We start from the raw sequence: 16,906 nt of genomic DNA, 5'->3' as shown, positions 1-16,906 counted from the left end.
CCGTGCCCCATCCCTGCTGAGAGGGAGGAGAGGGCCTGGGGGACATCACGGGCTGGCGGTCCCCCTGCGCCTCCCTGCAGCCACCAGCCTCTGTAGGGATGAAGGATTTTGTGCTAAAACAGCTTCTTTGGGGGACACCGCGGGGGAACCTTCAGCGGCCCCCTCCAAGCTTCCAGGAGCATGCGCAGGCTTGGCCACGGGGGCTGCCCATGCCAGCGTCGGTCCCCTGGGACGGCAGCGATCACATCAGAGGTCAGGGATGGAGTGGTCCATGGACGACTTCACCACCCCCGGGGAGAGCCTGGGGACAGGGACAGGGGCTCAGTGTTGGGGAGCCCGGGGGGTTCCTCAGGGAGCCCCGTGGGGTCCCGGTGGGGTGGGGATGGCACCGCAGCCCCGTGGTCTCACCGTTTGACCATGTGCTCGTAGATCACGGTGGGGATGATGGTCAGTGTCACCACATTCCCGGCCCCCGCCAGCACCTCCATGAGCTGCTTATCCTGCGGGAGAGAGGGTGTGGGTCCCGTGGGGTGCCAACATCCCAGCATCCCATGGCAGCTCCATACGGCTGCCCTGGCTGGATCCTAGGCACTGCTGGGCACGTTCTGCACCGCCGGCTGTGCACAGCCCCTACCTTCATGCCGATGACATTCTGGCCGTTCACCTCGCAGATGTAGTGGTGGGTGAGGAGGCCATTGCGGGCGGCAGAGCTGTCCTTGGCCAGCGACACGATCTTCCCCTTCTTGACCACGATGCCGACGTGGCCGGTGCTGTCCTTGTGCACGGTGACGGTGCGCTGGAAAGGCCTGTGGGGAGAAGGCGGGTCAGCCATGGCACCACCAGAGGCATCGCCCGCCCGCCCGCCCACTCACCTGTCCCGCACCACCATGATGATTTTCTCCGGGGACGCCTTCTTCAGCGCCCGCTGCGCCTTGTCGCTGCTCCAGCCCGTGCAGTTCTTGCCGTTGATCTGCAGGATCTGGTCACCGAAGCGCAGCCCCACCAGCGCCGCCGGCGAGTTGGCCTTCACCAGCTGCACGAAGATGCCCTGGGGACACGGGGAGAGCGATGGCACGGGGACTGGGCAGCCGTGCCACGCCGCAGTGTGCCACGCTGCGCCCTGCTGTGCTGTGCCATGGCATGCTGTGCCACTTAATGCCACCCATTGCCATGCCGTGACGCACCGTGACATCACCCTGTGTTGTACTGTCATGCTTGCGCCGTGCTGTGTCCTGCCTCGCCATGTAACGTCATGCCATTCACCCCCGTGCCGCGCCATGGTGCCCCGCGCCATGCTGTGCCATGCTGTGGTGCACCATGCCATGCCGTGCCATGCCATGCCATGCCACACCGTGCCGTGCCATGGTGCACCACCCCATGCTGCGGTGCACAATAGCATGGCATGACGTGCCATACCACGCCGCACTGTACCGTGCCATGGTGCACCGCCCTGTGCTGTGCCATGCCATAGAATCATGGAATCATAGAATCCTCATGGTTGGAAAGGACCTTGGAGATCATCGAGTCCAACCATACACACACCAAAAAAAAAAAAAAACACCAACAAAACCCCACACCCCTACAATCTCTGCCACTAGAGCATGCCCTGAAGTGCCAAATCTAGACGTTTCTTAAATACTTCAAGGATGGTGACTCAACCCCCTCCCTGGGCAGGCTGTTCAGTGCCTGACCACTCTTTCAGTGAAGTAATTCTCCCTAATATCTAATCTAAACCTCCCCTGCCGCAACTTCAGACCATTTCCTCTGGTCCTGTCATTATTCACCTGGGAGAAGAGCCCAACACCCACCTCTCTCCAACCTCCTTTCAGGTAGCTGTAGAGGGCAATGAGGTCTCCCCTCAGCCTCCTCTTCTCCAAGCTAAACATGCCCAGCTCCCTCAGCCTCTCCTCATATGCCCTGGTCTCCAGACCCCTCACCAGCCTGGTAGCTCTCCTCTGGACACGCTCCAGCACCTCAATGTCCCTCTTGTACAGAGGGGCCCAGAACTGAACACAGCACTCGAGGTGAGACCTCACCAGTGCCGAGTACAGAGGCACCATCACTTCCCTGCTCCTGCTGGCCACGCTATTCCTGACACAAGCCAGAATGCTGTTGGCCTTCTTGGCCACCCGGGCACACTGCTGGCTCATGTTAAGCTGGCCGTCCACCATGCCGTCCTGTGCCATGCCATGCTGCACCACGCCATGGTGTGGTGCACCATAGCATGGCAGGGGGGAGCATGGCATGACGTGCCATGCCATGGTGCACCACGCCGTGCTGTGCCATGCCACGCCGTGCACGGCCCCACGCCAGCCCGGCCCCCTCACCTGGTCGACATTTTTCAGCTGCAGCCCCGTCTTGCCCCGCTCGTCCTTGCAGAGGTGGATCTCCCGCACGCCCGGCTTGATCTCTGCCCGGCGCAGCCCCGCGTTGTTCCCGCTCAAGGGGGCGACCAGCTGGCCCGGGGGGGGCCCAGCGGGGGTCAGTGCCTGCAATGGAGCTGGGGGTCAGCAGGGTCAGTGGGGGCGTAGGACCCCGCACAGATCAGCCCTGTGGGGGATGCTGCAGATGCTGCATCCCTTCCTCGAGCAGGATGGGGCCCCAGAGGGACCCCCGCCTCTCAGCGATGCTGTGGCACGGGGTGGGGGAGCCCCGCGCAGGGCAGGCGAGAGCCACCAGCCCAGACACCTACAGTGCTGCCTTCCGGGAGCAGGTTCTTCTGGATCTCTTCGCTGGAGAGAGCGAGCCCCATGTAGTTCTCCAGCTCGGCCAGGTTGGGATACAGCATGGGCGGCGCTGCAGGACACACCAAGACTGGCCTCAGCTCACGGGGTCCCACCCCACAGCCATCACCTCCCCCCCCACAGGACCATGGGCCAGCGACCGGCACAAGGGACATGGCAGGGGATGGGCCAGGGGAAAGAAATCCCCAAATCCCATCCCCTACTCATGCACCGAGCTGTGGGGGGTCTCAGATGATCCCCCTCCGTGGTAAGCATCGCTCCCCTAACCCCAGACAGCCCCTCCGCAGACAGAACCGATCGCAACCTGCATTGCCGGTGTCTGACGTAAGCTTTGGCTTCTCTGTGACCACCGTCGTGGCAGGGGTCCTCACCCCGGCAGCTGCCTGCGCCTGCCAAGAGATGGGGTTTGCTCGAGGCTGTGCCCTCCAGCCCCGGGGACACTCCGAGGGTGGGACACCACAGGGACCCATTGGGGTCTGCTCATCTCCCATAACGCTGCTCTGGCGCTGACACTGACCTGCAAGATCTGGTGGCCCTTCATGTCCTCCAGGGAAGGGTAGAGCGTTGCCATCGCTGCTGCCGTGACTGTGCCTGGGGACAGGGACGGGGCGGTTCAGGGACAGGGTGCCTCTCCCAGAGCATCCCTCCCGGCCCACGTGCCTGGCTCCGTGTGACGGAGATGGGCTGTCACCTGGGGCCTCTGGCATGACTCAGGGCCGTGTCACCAGGGCTGCCACCACCTCCACCATTTCCCAACAGCTGGGACACAGGCGGCCATGTGCCGGGCACAAGCACTCCGGGCACCGCTCAGCTGGCAGCAGGTCCCACTCCCCATGTCCATCTGCCCAGTGGGGCCATTCCAACATCACTCAGACACAGGAGCAGGATGTCCCATGGAAACAGCCCTTCCAAGTGCTCCTCGCAGTCCCCTCTGCCCCCTGTCAGCTCCCACTGCCCCTCAATGTGCCCTGCCCACGGCGAAGTTGTGCCACCCAACTCTGCCCCACAACATTGCGCGCCCCAAAACGCATCGTCCAAAGCTCAGGGCGAAGGGGCCAAACCCAGACCCAGCTCCGAGCCCCGCGGGAACCAGGCAGGATCCCCCACACAGCCCGGGGACCGCAGCAGCATCCCCAGGCGGGCGAGACCCCCAGAGCCCAACCCTGGCACCCCTGGACTCACCTGCCAACAGCTCCCGGCTCCCTGTGCCACCCTCTGCCCGGCACCGGGCTTTTATAGCCGTGCCCGACCCAGGGAGGGGCCAGGCAGCCCCAGCTGACGCCACCCCCGCCAGGTAGGGCACAGGTGAGGAAGAGGAAGAGGAAGCTAAAGCTGCATGGGGCCTTGGCACTGCAGGGATGGGGACAGGGATTGGGATTTTTTTTGTGGGTTTGGGCATCCCCCACAGCCACCGTGGTGCCCCCCCTTCCCATCACGACTCCTGTTGGCACCAGCACCCGGCTTGGCCCCACGGCAGCTCGGTGCCCCAGAGCGGGGGGGTGAAGTGGGGTGCCCCACCGTCAGCAGCCCTGCGTGGGCGGCTGACACCTCGTTGCCCGGGCGCGTGGGGCTGACGCGGCTGTGACCGGGATGCCGTGTCCCGCACCCTTCCAGCCGTCACCGGTGGCCCCGGGGCACGCGCCAGGCATGACGGCCCCGTGGGAGTCCCGCGCCGCAGGTGGAGGAGCTGAGCGATTGTGGAGCTCACTGAGTCAGGGCACAGGGCTGTCGTGGGACATCGCCACGTCACCCTGGGAGCCAGCCTTCCAGCACCCACCTATGACATCCCGCTGCCCGCACCGGGGATGCCACGGGCCGATGTGTTCCCAGGCAGCAGGGTCCAGCGGGCACCCAGTGAGATGGTGGCACCAGCCCAGGACCTCGCAGGCACGGGGCCAGCCCTGCCATGGAGCAGCAGCCAGGCACGTCCCAGCTCCCCGCGCCTCCGCTCCTGTGTGCCGGGCCAGGAGGAAGCGTTTTATTTACTGGTGTTATTTTTAGCCTGACGGTGCCCGTCTGCCTCAGCCGGCCCGGGATGAGACCAGCCCGGCTGCTGATAAACACGGCCGGGAGCAAGGAGACATCCTACAGCAGCCAGAGAAGGATGGTTCCCAGGGAGTCCGTGCCTGCTCCAAGCCTCTTATCCCCACCAAACCGGAGCTGGAAGGACCTGCACCCCATCTGCACGTGTGGGTGCTGCGGGAGCCACGGGGGGTGGGGGGGCTGTGTGGCCAGGGCAGGAGGAGAAGCCGCCGGCCCAGAGGCCACCAGGCTCTCCCCAGTGCCCCGCCAGCCCTGGCTGATCTCCAGCCAGAAACCACAGGACTGCCTGGCACCGGTTAATAATTAAAACAAAAAGCTTTGCAAGAGGAAAAACCCAAGCTCGCCTCCAGTTTCCGCCTAGAAGTGGTCACAGCAAAGGGCAGAGCATGATGCTGGCCCCCCCCCGGCAGCTCCCTGTTCTGCTTAATTGAGTAGCAATTAAGGGTAGTGCTAATATCTGCACAGCGTGGCCCCCATTCCCCGTGACCCTGTGCGAGCACCGGTGCTCCCGAATGCAGCCCGGGTGGCAGCGCTGCTCCTGCCCTGTGCCCGCTGTTCCCTCCGGTGCGTTCCCATTAAACACAAACTTTGCTCCCAACAAAGCCGCTCGGGAGCCGGGACTCGCCGCGTTATCGATCGCAGCCACATTATGGATCGCGGCAAATGGAGCAAAGGCTGCCTGAGGAGGAGCCGGGCGCTGGCACACAGCGGTGCCCCAGCAGCCCCCACACCATGAGCCGCACAACCGTCACCGGCCGCCGCCAGCAAACAGCCGAGGTGCCGCCGCAAGGACCAGAAGCAGAGGGCTCAGGGAGAATCACTGAGAAAGGCACGGAAAAAAAAACCCGAGAGGTTTTTCAGGTCCACGGTGGTCTGGCCTGCAAATGCCGGCTGCTGGACGTGCCATGGTGCAACGTCCAGCCTCCAAAGAGGACCGAAATAAAAAGCCCCATCCAGACCAGGCTTTGAGCAACCTGGTCTGCTGGGAGGTGTCCCCGCCCAGGGCAAGGGGGTTGGAACGAGATGATCTTTAAGGTCCCTTCCAACCCAAACCATTCTATAAAATACATACAGCCATCTCAATATGCTTCTCCAGAGCCGGAGGGACCCTGGGAGCACACGGCCATCTGCCCTTCACATTCCCCGTCGAGCCTGAGTCACAGCCACAATGGCAAGACGCTTAATAGGTTATAGTAAAGCAATTAATTAAACGAATTCCAGCCGGCCACCATCACCTTCCCACAGAACCCAGAGCCAAGCACCCGAGCTCCACGCTCAAGCAAGCCAGCACAGCCAGAGACTGGCCCTTACTGCTGCCACAGCACCCCATAGCACCCCAGCGTGGCACCCACAGCACCCCACAAGCCCCACACAGCACCCCAAGAGCCCGGCATGGCACCCGCAGCACCCCAAGAGCCCATCACAGCACCCGCTGTGCTGAGCGCCAGGCAGGCGAGGGAAAAACCTCCAAGACACAGGGTTGAGAAAAGCCAGCATAAAGCGTTTTTATTGCAATAATAAAACTTGATACCTTTATGCGGTGGAGAAGGAAGTGAACGGCGGCAATTTCTCTTACCAAACCACTAGGCAGGGCGGAGGGAGGGGGCAGGTGGGACAGCAGCGGGGGAAGCTATGCATCGTATGAGACCAGACAAGCGGCGATGACCAGCATCAGGTGTCAGGAGAGAACGGTCAGGTGTGCTCAGACCGGGGACAACGGGGGTCTGATGTTTCCTTTCCAGGGAGGGAGAGAGGGGACAGGGAGACTTTTTCTTTGAGCTGACTCCCCACCAGCCCCGCCACCTCCCCTGTAGACAGCACCTTTCCGTTTGTCTGCTGTTTGCCTTTTTCTTTAAAGAAAGCTCAATGTAAGCTACTGAATTTTCAGGGTGTGGTGGAGCACTGATGGAAACCCATCTCCGTAAATCCGAAAGCGGGCTGGAGGGGAGGGGAGGGGAGGAGGTGGGGAAGGAAGGTCCACCGTGAGATGGCAGAGTGAAGCGGGGGCAGAGCAGCGCCCCCCCCTCCCCAGAAGCAAACCCACGGTGGCTGCAGCGATGCCGTGCCCTCCCCGGGGAGCGGGGAAAGGACGCGCTGCTCCCCCGCTGCCCCGGTTCCAGGCAGGGTACCTACACACAATCCTAGCGCTACTTTGCTCTCCGCATCCATTCAGCCTCGACAGCCTCACTCTGCTATGGCTTTTGCAGCAGCAGCAATTTCTGGTTTGAAAACTTCATAGAGATCTGCACCAAAACCAGTAACTAACAGGTTTCCTTTTGTTCAAATGACTCCTATTCTAAGGTCAGCCCATCTGCGTGCTACTGGTAAAACGTAGTCTACACCTGGAACGAAAATAAGATTAAGAACTTGACCCAAAAAGAGTTGAGGTTTACGGCGTATAGTTTAAAAAGACATAAAAACACGATACAAGGAGGAAGAGTCAGACGCAAAGCTTAGTGACCAAAGGCATTCAATCAAGGTGTAAGGTTATACAATGAGTGTAGTGGACTATCAGGAAAAGCTCCGTACAAAGTCATGTGCACTCTTCTTGAAGCTGAGATTCTGGATTCCTCCATGTGCCAAACCTGCCGGGAGAGAGGAGAGGCAGCGTGACAAAGCCGCCCGCCCGCGGAGGAAACCGGGCAGAGGAGGGAACGTGCTCATGAAACGGCGGTCTCATCGCAAACCGCACGCTTTCCTCAAAGCAGAAGTCAAGCCCCGATTACGGAGGGGGAGCCCAGCCCCATCCTGCCTACACCGCAGGGCCCACGTGCCCCCAAGCCCAGCCCCATCCTGCCCGCACTGCAATGCCTCCCTGGGACAAACCTGCTCGTACCACCGTAGTGATCCCAGATCACCAGCCTCCTGAAAGCAACTTCTACTCACAGCCAGAAACCCGCCCCCTCCCTCTCATAGCCCACCGCTTCCGTCACCTCCATCCCACCTCCCCACGCTATGCCGGGGCAAAAGATGGGGGCTCTGAGTTGCCCCCAAGCCACAACATCCCCCCGAGAGCAGTTGCCCCTCCTTACCCGAGGACAGGGTGCTGGGGTAGGTCATTCCAATTTCATGAGCTCCACGTCAAAAATTAGAGTGGCGTTTGGTGGGATGATCCCTGGGTGGCCAGTAGAGCCGTAGGCGTAATCTGGGGAGATGGTCATCTTTGCCCGCTGACCAACGCTCATCTGAGGGCAGGGAAAGAAACACAGGGATGTCAGGAGATGTGCACAAACACCGTGGGAGTGACAGTAACGGGGACACAGACCTGTCCCCACACCTTTCCCTACACGGGGCAGGAGCAACGACCCAAGTTGGACAAACGAGAGGGGACAGAAGAGGCATGGGAAGAACATCAGGAGGGAAATGCAGGCAGCACAGGCTGGGAAAGGAGCAGGGCTCGAGATGTCCTTCACACAAGTGAAGGCAGAGAATGCCAGGCCATTCCCTAAAGCCACCAGCACCCTTGTGCTGCGTCCCCAGCAGCACATGGAGCTGGCTGTAGTCACAGAGGCAGGAGCCGAAGCCGCGCCGTGCCCACCAGCCCTCCCTCCGCGTGGGCTTCGCAGCCCGGGAGCCGTCTCCGCTCGGAGCGGGAGGCCCAAGTACTCCCCGCCGCGTTCGTTCAGAGCTGATTCAGTAGAGAAATGTCACCGCTGAGTCACTGACGTGCCGTAGGTGTTCCTGGGACCCGGCCCTGCTCCATTCCTGCCATCTGGCAGGTGGCAATGCAGAAGGTGATATTCACACCCACACCTCCCAGCGCCGAGGGGGCGGAGGGGCGGAAAACACAGGGGAATAAAAAAGAAATAAAATAAAATAGAGAACGAGCGGCACACAGTGATTTCTGCCCACGCTGCGGCTCCCCAGGCGCACGGCTCTGCGCGGCAGTGCAAGGGACACCACGAGATGGAGAAAGGCCGGGCACCTGAGCGACTCCTTCCTCCCAGCCGCGGATCACCTCCTGCTTGCCCATCACGAACTTGAACGGCTTGTTCCTGTCGCGGGAGGAATCAAACTTCTTCCCATCCTCCAGCATACCTGGGGAAAGATGGAGGGAGACGATGGTGACACAGGGACAGAGCCACGCACGCCTGCGTGAAACAGGCTGTGACCTGGCAGCCTGAGAGGGTGACAGTCACCCCTGGGAGAGCTCACATGGCCTTGAGTCAAAGATGTTTCTCAGCTCAGCCTCCTTTCCCCTGGAGAAACACCTGCACGGGGCGGCCTCGGGGGGAAACCCCTCACCAGCACCCCCCAGGCCAGCATCCAGCCCGGCAGGAGCAGCCCTGGATTGTTTCTGCTCCTGGCTGCTTTGACCCAGAGAGAAGCGCTCCTCTGGGCTGGGACCGAGGACAGACGAGGGGAACGGATGGAGAGAGTGGGGGGGGAACCTTCCCCACCTCGCAGCATCGCTGCCAGATGTTTTGCAGGCAGCAGGACCAGCCACGGCGCTTCCCATCCCACCAGCGAACACACCTCCCGCTCCTCGCCATGGACAGGCTTCCATCCTCGGGCACCCAAAACAGAGTCAGGGTTCTCTGCCCCATCTTGGCTGCTGCCAGCCTCCAGCTCTCCCCGTGCCCAGCTGCATCCTGCTGGTCTTCAGCCAAATCACTCCTGTACCCAGGAACGAGGACGGCAGGGAGAGGCAGCACCAAGCACTGGCCACACGTGCCCAGGGCAGCGCTCGCTCCCCCGGCACACGCTGCACGGGGAGGACTGAGCGAAGCTGATATCCCCAGGGCTAAATATAACTCCCCAACACGAGCAAAGGAGGAATTTCCTCCCCTCCCTTGCTCCCTGCCTGACCTTCTTGGGGAATCTCAGAGCTGGAGCTGCCTTATAGGAGCAGCAACTCTGCTGGCCAGTGGATTTGCTGCTCCTATAAGGCAGCCCCGGCTCCACATTAACAGAACCAGCACCCCATGCAATAAGAGTGATAGTAAACCCTCCTGCAAACGCTCCTCACTTCTTCGCTGCCCAAACACCTGCTTTCTTGGCTGGAAACAGCTCTATAGCCTTGCAAAACCAAACTCATCCAGCAACACACAGGGCAGAGTGATTTCCCTTCACCAGGGCACTGCCCATGGGCAAGAGAAAATGCATTTGTGCTAAAGATGAGTCAGGGCATCTCAGCTCCAGCTCGCACCGCGACGGCAGCCAGAGCAAATGGCACGCAGACACGGGCCGTCGTGACGGGAGGCACTGAACAGAAAGAAGGGAATGTGAAAAAATACATCACCTTTGCAGGGGCAATGAGCACCAAACCCCCTGGGCTGCATGGCGACGCAGGGGGTAGGGGCCAGCAGCCCCACGTTTCAGTCAGGGAGCGGAATTAAGCTTCTAATTTCACAGAAGGGAAAAATCGCCCCCCTCCAGGGCTCTGAGCATCAGCACCAGCTCAGCCGGTCATGCCGCAGCCCTGGACTTTGGAATAGTTAAGTCTGGAGTTTTCTCATTTCCTCCTTCCAGGATAAACCTCTTGTCGCTGAACCTGCTTCCAGCCCCGTCTGGCACCGCTCCCCGCGCCCGTCCGCTGGCCTTCCTCCCGCCCGGCGGGGACGCTGGCAGCAGGAACACGGGGCAGGCCATGCCGGCTGGCACAGGCAGCGCCGCTTGGCCGCGACACGAGCTGACCCTGAGCTCAGCTCTCAGCCCTCGGGCGTCGCAACGAGCTGGGGTGGCTGCGGAAGGACGGAGGGGACAGTTCGTGCATGCTGCCCTTCTCCCTGGGCATCACGCAGCACAACCCCCCCAGGCCTGTCACGGCAAACAGGGACCTATGGGATGCCTGTGGGGCAGCCACTGCTTGCAAAAGGGGGGGGACATCCTGTTTAATGCCCCAGCCAAGGGAATGTAAAGGCGCCATCAGCGGCACAGGGGATGCTGCAGACCTCGTGCAGGACAGTCGGCACTGCCTGCCCCCGCCACCGAGCTCATCTATCCGAATCCAGCCTCAGGAAGCATTCTGGAGCCAGCAGCACCCTGGCCGCAGGAGAGGGGGATTAACGGATTAAGCTGGTTGCAGCAGCCCAGGGAGATCGATCACTTGGGCTTCCCCTGGCCCAGGACAGCAAAGATCACACACAGGAGCTTGTCGCTGCTCCCCGGCACGGGGCTGCCACACTCTCCCCATCACACCACCGGGGAAAACACAGAGGCTCCGATGCTTCGGAGACAGCATTTGGAGACAGCATCCACATCTCAGCCACTTCCTCTGCCCGCGAGGCTCCCAGGAGATTTCTCCAGCCCTGGACAAGTATGAGCAACCATTTCCTCATCCCCGCCATCCCTGAGCAAGGAGATAACGAGATCTTAAAGCTATTACAGAGGCAAAGCATCCTCTGGCAAAAGCAGTTGCCCTGCCAGAGCCCCAGGAGCAGCAGCCAGCCCCCGGCACATCCCAGCTCGCCGTAGCCCCCAGCTAGGTCCCTCACACACCACCAACACTGGCCCCACAAGGAGGGCAGAGACCCACTTGCCCCAGCTCCTACCCCGAGTGAAAGATTTGACTCCCTTGGAGGTCTCAGCTGGGTGATACGGACACTGGGGGGTCTCGGGGGAACCAGAGCAAGGAAGAGCACGGAGCCCTGCGGCCAGGGGTGCACCCGTCATGGGACAGAGCCAGGTGGGGGGGCTCTGGAGAGCAGCCCCAGCTCTGGAGGGGGAGGCAGCGCGGCCCTGCCAGGTCTCTGCCACACTTGGCAGGCAGCAGCCGGGAGACGGCGGCTGCAACGTGCGACTTGGCTCCGGTCCCCCCTGGGCGGGCAGAGGCAGTGCAGAGCGGCGCTGGAGCAGGCAGAGGCAGCCCCCGAGATAAACCTGCAGGTTCGGGTTTTGCCGGTGGGGCACGGAGCCTCACCCGCATCCCTCCATCCTCGCTGGGCTGGGGTGCCGATCCTGGCACAACCGTTGCCCAGGGGCTGCCTGTGCAGAACCAGCTTCCCAAGAAGAAGCAGGGAGAGACCAGAGGGGCAGGCACCTCTGCTCCCGACGGAGGAAGGGACAGGATGGAAAACCCTTCCTGAACGCCCTGGGATACCCAGGCAGTGACCAGGGCACGCTCCAACGCCCTGCGTCAGGACAGGGCTGCCCAGCTGAGGTTAAATCCTACCTCCACCAGCAGCCTCTGCCAGATCCCAGGGCCTGAGCTGCCTGCACCAGCGCTTCCCATCAATCACCATCCGCAGCTGGACGCAGCGGAGGGCTCTGCGCATCATTCGCCGTGGCCTGGCAGGAGAGAGGACCCGAGCGCAGCCGGGGACGTGGTGCCTCGGAAGAAGGAGCTGAGCTCCCACAACCCACCGATCGGCACTCACACGCCTCGGTAGGAAACGTCTCGCAACCACAGAGCGTTTGCTGCTGCCACCCGAGCGTGGCAGCACCCAGACGCAGCGGGGAGAGCATCACCGTGTCAGGCGCCGTGCAAACCACAGAAAGAGCCAGGAGCCGAGGCTGTGGCCAGCCTGCGCAGCCATGCACGGGTGCTGGGGAAGGATGGTGGTCCTCTCTGCGCTACCCTGCCAGAGAAAGCCTCTTTTTTTTTTCAGTGGCCCTCCCCATTTCCATCAGTCTACTCCAAGCCCACCTCCCTCTAAGACACACCAAGCTGGGTGCGCTTTGCTGCTCGGGCAAGGCCGTTTGGCCAAGTCAGACTTGCTCCTGTCCTGGTGCTCCCCAGCATGGCCACGAGCCCCCATTTTCCCTCCAGAAGCATGGTGTGTGCGTGTGGGGGGGAGGCCACGGTCTCCCCACGCTCTCAAACACCAGCTCCCCGTTATACCAGCTCTCGACACCCCCCATCCCACTCCCGGGGAGCCCGATACCCAGCCCCAGTAGGGCTCTGGGGAACCACAGGAGCCCCAACTGCACCAGCACAGCATCTCCTGTCCCAGCAGCCAGACCCAGGGGGGCTCAAGGCTGCTGGACCCCAACCCACACCCCCCGCTGTCACCGATGCGCTTCTACCCAGCCCTCCTGCCGCACGCCAGTTGCTGCGAGCAGTCCCCAACACATCAGGGAACTTTATCCTTGATTTAGTTTCTTTAACAGCCCTTTGTAGCAGATTTCACATCAAAGGCCGTCTCGGATGCCCCACTGCGCGAGCTCTCCAGCAGCAGGCACAACCCCCCGCAAAGAGTGGGGACCCAGGACTGAAGGAGGGGAAAAAGGGTTCAATCCGCCCGGCTCCCCGCCTTCTGCAACCCCAGCGCGAGCGACCGGCATCTCCGAATCAGAGGCCTGGAGGATGCTCGGCTGGCCACCTCCTTCCCCAGCGCAGCCCTCCCACACCGGGGCCATCTGTCTGTCTATCCCTCACCCCTGGGATGCAACGGCTGCTCTCAGTGGGGCCAGGCCCTATGGAACAGGGGCTTGGGCTCTGGCAGAAGCAGCGGCAGCTGCCGGATGGCCAACCGAGCCGGCTCCCCATGCTCCCTCACCCTTGGGCTACGGGGTTTGTTTTCCAAAACATTTTTTAACCAAGCGACCGTACATCCATAACCCAGCGGAGCAAGAGCTGAATGGCCGCACACCCATCACGGTGCACCACGGGCTGGATCTCCCCAGCGCCGGCAGGTTTCCGATGGGAGCAAAGGGCAGCCGGGGACGGAGCTGTCGCGGGGGTGTGGAAGGAGCCTCGGAGCACGGCACCTCCTGCCATCCCCGATGCTGCTCCAGGCTCTGCAAGCACCGTAACGGGGCCAGGGAATCAAAGGTTTCCAAGGTTTTCCGAGAGCCAAGCCCCACTCCGGCCTCTCACAGGGGCAGCGTTCAGCAACAAAAATGGCATCAGGGCCCTGAAGGTGTTTGATTTCTGCTGCCTGACGAGGCGGGGGGGGGGGGGGTGAGGGGGGAGAAGCTGCCTGTAGAGGGAACTGGGGGAATAAAGGCCAAAAGGGAGACAATAATAACAAACAAACAAACAACAAAAAAAAAAAAAAAAACAAAAAAAAACAAAAGAGGAAATTAGAGAACCGCTCCCACGCGCGGCGGATGAGCGCTGCTGGGGAGGGTCCGTCGGGAGCAAGCCACCACGCAGCACTTTACCCCAAGTGTCAGGACGTTGGGGACGGGAAACCGGTGACCCACCAGCAGCTCTGCCCAGGGTGCGAGGGGGTGCCCCGGAGCCGGGAAGAGCCTGCAGGAGCTCCGGCAGCGCTGCGGGAGAAGAGAGCCGGCGCCGGGAGCCCGGGAGGGCTGGCAGGCGGCAAGGGCTGGCCCACCGGGAGCCACTTGACTGCCTGCCAGCCTCCCTTTGTTCTTCCACCGGAGGAAACGGGGCGGCCGGGGGGGGGGGGGGGGGAAGTAGAGCCGCTTCCTCTCCCTCCTGAGGAGGGAACGGGAAGAACCGGAGGGAAGAAGATGAAGCAGATGGGCTGGATGCTCGCCGAACCCTCCCGGGGAATCTCTCCGCAGAGAGGGGCACCCTCGGGCCCCCCCACCGCCACCGTGGGCGAGGGGAGGGCGGAAAGTGCTGGGGCGGGAAGGGGACTCGGTTATTAGCAGAAACGGCCGCGAAAAGGGTCGACTCGTTTCCACCCCGATGCGCCGGAGCTGTTCGAAGGGCGGCCGAGGGGCAGAGGAGAACCCCCGGGGTGCCCCCCCAAAGCATTTTGGGGGGGTCCCAAGGTTGATTTCCTTCCCCCCCACCCCGCCCCCAAGCTCACAGAAGGCTGCTGGAGAAGACCCTGCAGAGTGTGACCCTCCCCCGCTGTCGGGGCAACCCCTCCTCGAAATATTACACCCGAACCCCAAAAAGCGCCCTGTATTATCCATAATGCCCCCCCCCCCCCGGCCCGTAGGACCGGTGCCCCACACTTCCCAGCCCTAAAAACAGCCCGGGGTGGGCTGTGGGTCTGGGTCTGCCCCACGGGTGTCCCCCCCAACGAGGGAGACGGGGCTGGGGGCAGCGGGGGTGCAGGGACCCCGCTCCCACACAGCGAACCCCAAAACTCCCGGAGAGGGGGGGGGGCTGTATAACTCTCTACCAGCCGGGGAGACGCCGGTGTTTCACGGGAGCACCCAGCGTGGGGGTTCTGGGACCCCCCCAGAGACCCACTGGGCTCTGACTGGGGCGGGGGGGGGGAGCCCTGCCTGCCCCCCACCCCGAGCACCCCCCGGGCCGTTTCTCGGGGCACCCCCAAAAGAGGGCTGGAGGCGGGTGGCCAAGCCGCCCCCCATCGATGGGACCCCCGGGGCCTCCCCACGGCCTCGGGGCACAGCCAGCACCCCCCTTCTCCGCCCGGGCACGGCCAGACCCCCGCCCCGGGGCTCAGCACCCCCCCACCCCCGGTAAAGCCTCTCCTGCCCCCCCGGGCGGTCCGGATCCCCCCCCCACCCCGGTTCCCGCAGGGAGCGCCGCGGCCCAGGCGGGCCGCCCACACGGGCCGGGCCCCGGCTCGCCGCAGGCTACCGGTGCGGGGAGCGCGGGGGGACACAGACAGACCCCGCTCCCCCGCGGCCTCCTTCGGACCGGGCCGAGGGGAACCCCCCCCGCCCCCGGTGCCGGCGGGGCAGCCCCGCCCTGCAGGCCCCGCGGCGGGCGGCACTCACCCGTGTAGTGCACCACGCAGGTCTGGCCGCGTTTGGGGAACGTCCGCCCTGCAGGGGAGACACGCACCGTCAGCCCACCGGAACCGCGACCGGCATCGGAACCGGGACCGGCACCGGGACCGATCCGGTGGGGAAAGGAGAGAGAGAGGGGAGGGCAGGCAGCGTCTCACCGTCGCCGGGGGCGATGGTCTCCACATGCACGCCCATGCCGGTGCCGCTGCCGGTGCCCGGTGCCGCTCGCGCACCCGCAGCGCCCGCAGCCCGAGGGAGGAGGGGCCACGTGTGCGCAGCCTCGGCCGCCGCGCCGCCATAGAGCCCGCCCGCCCGCCGCCTAGAGCGGCCCCGCCCCCGCCCGCCGCCATCTTCCGCGCTCTTCCCCCCTCCCCACCGCCCCAGCCTCCTTCCTGCCCGGCCCCGGCCGCCATCTTGGCACCGCGCGGTTGCCGGGGAAACGCGGGGGCCCCCGCCGTGAGGGAGCGGCGGGCCCGGGCGAGCCGCCGCCGGGACCAGGCTAGCCCTCCGCAGGATCGCCCGGGGAACCCCCAGGGCTCGGGTCCTTGCAGGTTTTGCCCATTTCTCCGCCATTTATAGGCCCCAGAAGCGCAGGGCCTGGCAGCAGCGAGCCCGCCCGGCCCCGGGTGCGTGTGGCCCAGCACAGGCCCCTGTGGAGGCCCCGGGCTGCCAAAGTGGGGCTCCCCGGGAACCGCGAGGTTCCTAACTCTAATTTATAATTATTTCCACAATTCCCAAAGCTAGGCTGTGCCTAAATTGAGAGCGTGGGGCACATGCAATGCCAGCCACCAGGTAGGGTGGCTGTTTTATAGATCTATATTCACACTGCTCCCCACACGGCTCCTCACAGCGCTGGTGGAGGTCAGCACCGGCCCCGTGTTACTGGGGCAGGTTCAATAAAAGACACGCAGGTTTGAACAATCCCACATTCAAAAGAACTTTCTTCCGGGAACAACAGCAACTACTTTCTTTTTTTGGTCAAAAAAAAGAGAATCGCTCCAGGCGCAGGATTTTTGCCTCAAAGCGTCCTATTTCCTTACTTCAAGGAGATGAACTTGAGTGTCCACAAGGGAACAGAGAAGTTCCAAGGACAGCCAAGAGACTAATAAAAAGCCAGTATTTTCAGCAAGTGCAATAAAATGGGACACAAGAGGAGGAGACTCTTAAAATAACAGATAACGGGATGAAGCAAGTTTTAATTGCTTCTGTTCCTTACTTGCATCTTTTAAATACTGAAATACCAAGGGGGTGTTTTTTTCTTGCTTTGATGCCATAGCGTTTTTATGTTAGAGCTGCAACGCACAGGTGTTGCCTGTGGTCCCTGGCTTTCCACAAACAAGCCCCTCAGCAGGGCAGATGTGTGAGGCCCAGAGTCAAGGTGAAAAATAACAGGGGGGAAAAAAGGGCCATGCTCTCATCCCTCCTGATTCGTGCTATCTCGGTGAAGGGCTGGACCTGCTCTCCCTACAAGGGACAGCGATAAACAAGGATCTGCAAAGGGAAAATGCTGCTCGCTGTGTGCCCACGATAGAGCCCTTGCCATGCTGGCGCAG

The 16,906-nt window shown here is 62.6% G+C and overlaps 2 protein-coding genes across 3 annotated transcripts; both read right to left on the bottom strand.

The window, feature by feature from the left end:
* Positions 1-11: 11 nt before the first annotated feature.
* SDCBP2 (syndecan binding protein 2) lies at positions 12-6,141 on the bottom strand. Of its 2 annotated transcripts, XM_063349840.1 has the most exons (7): positions 3,262-3,677; positions 2,693-3,133; positions 2,328-2,489; positions 873-1,048; positions 635-806; positions 409-500; positions 12-301 (listed from the first exon to the last, which is right to left on the bottom strand). In XM_063349840.1, the coding sequence occupies exons 2-7, from the start codon at positions 2,897-2,899 to the stop codon at positions 247-249; spliced, it is 864 nt and encodes a 287-aa protein (XP_063205910.1). In that variant the 5' UTR covers positions 2,900-3,133; positions 3,262-3,677; the 3' UTR covers positions 12-246. The 2 variants fall into 2 exon arrangements, with proteins under 2 accessions (XP_063205910.1, XP_063205909.1); XM_063349839.1 differs by lacking the exons at positions 12-301; positions 409-500; positions 635-806; positions 873-1,048 and adding an exon at positions 3,927-6,141 and having other exon boundaries at positions 1,596-2,489; positions 3,262-3,335.
* A 126-nt stretch (positions 6,142-6,267) lies between these two features.
* Positions 6,268-15,660, bottom strand: FKBP1A (FKBP prolyl isomerase 1A). Its single transcript, XM_063349844.1, has 5 exons — positions 15,512-15,660; positions 15,342-15,389; positions 8,713-8,825; positions 7,820-7,972; positions 6,268-7,372 (listed from the first exon to the last, which is right to left on the bottom strand). Exons 1-4 carry the CDS (start codon positions 15,546-15,548, stop codon positions 7,844-7,846), a joined length of 327 nt encoding a protein of 108 aa, XP_063205914.1. The 5' UTR covers positions 15,549-15,660; the 3' UTR covers positions 6,268-7,372; positions 7,820-7,843.
* Positions 15,661-16,906: the final 1,246 nt, after the last annotated feature.

This window comes from Chroicocephalus ridibundus, chromosome 12, assembly GCF_963924245.1.
Source record: "Chroicocephalus ridibundus chromosome 12, bChrRid1.1, whole genome shotgun sequence".
In the NCBI taxonomy this organism is placed as follows: Eukaryota; Metazoa; Chordata; class Aves; order Charadriiformes; family Laridae; genus Chroicocephalus; species Chroicocephalus ridibundus.
The sequence above is the reverse complement of the archived record's forward strand: the minus strand, read 5'-3'. Positions and strand labels throughout refer to the sequence as shown.

Bases quoted from the DNA above. Each gene is read 5' to 3' on its own strand.
- FKBP1A (XM_063349844.1), bottom strand. From the start codon at position 15,548: ATGGGCGTGCATGTGGAGACCATCGCCCCCGGCGACG. The intron at 15,390-15,511 runs GTGAGACGCTGC...TCTCCCCTGCAG, and splicing joins GACCATCGCCCCCGGCGACG to GGCGGACGTTCCCCAAACGC. The intron at 8,826-15,341 runs GTGAGTGCCGCC...ATCTTTCCCCAG, and splicing joins CTGCGTGGTGCACTACACGG to GTATGCTGGAGGATGGGAAG.
- SDCBP2 (XM_063349839.1), bottom strand. From the start codon at position 2,899: ATGTCCCTTGTGCCGGTCGCTGGCCCATGGTCCTGTGGGGGGGGAGGT. The intron at 2,490-2,692 runs GTAGGTGTCTGG...GCTCCATTGCAG, and splicing joins TGCTCCCGGAAGGCAGCACT to GCACTGACCCCCGCTGGGCC.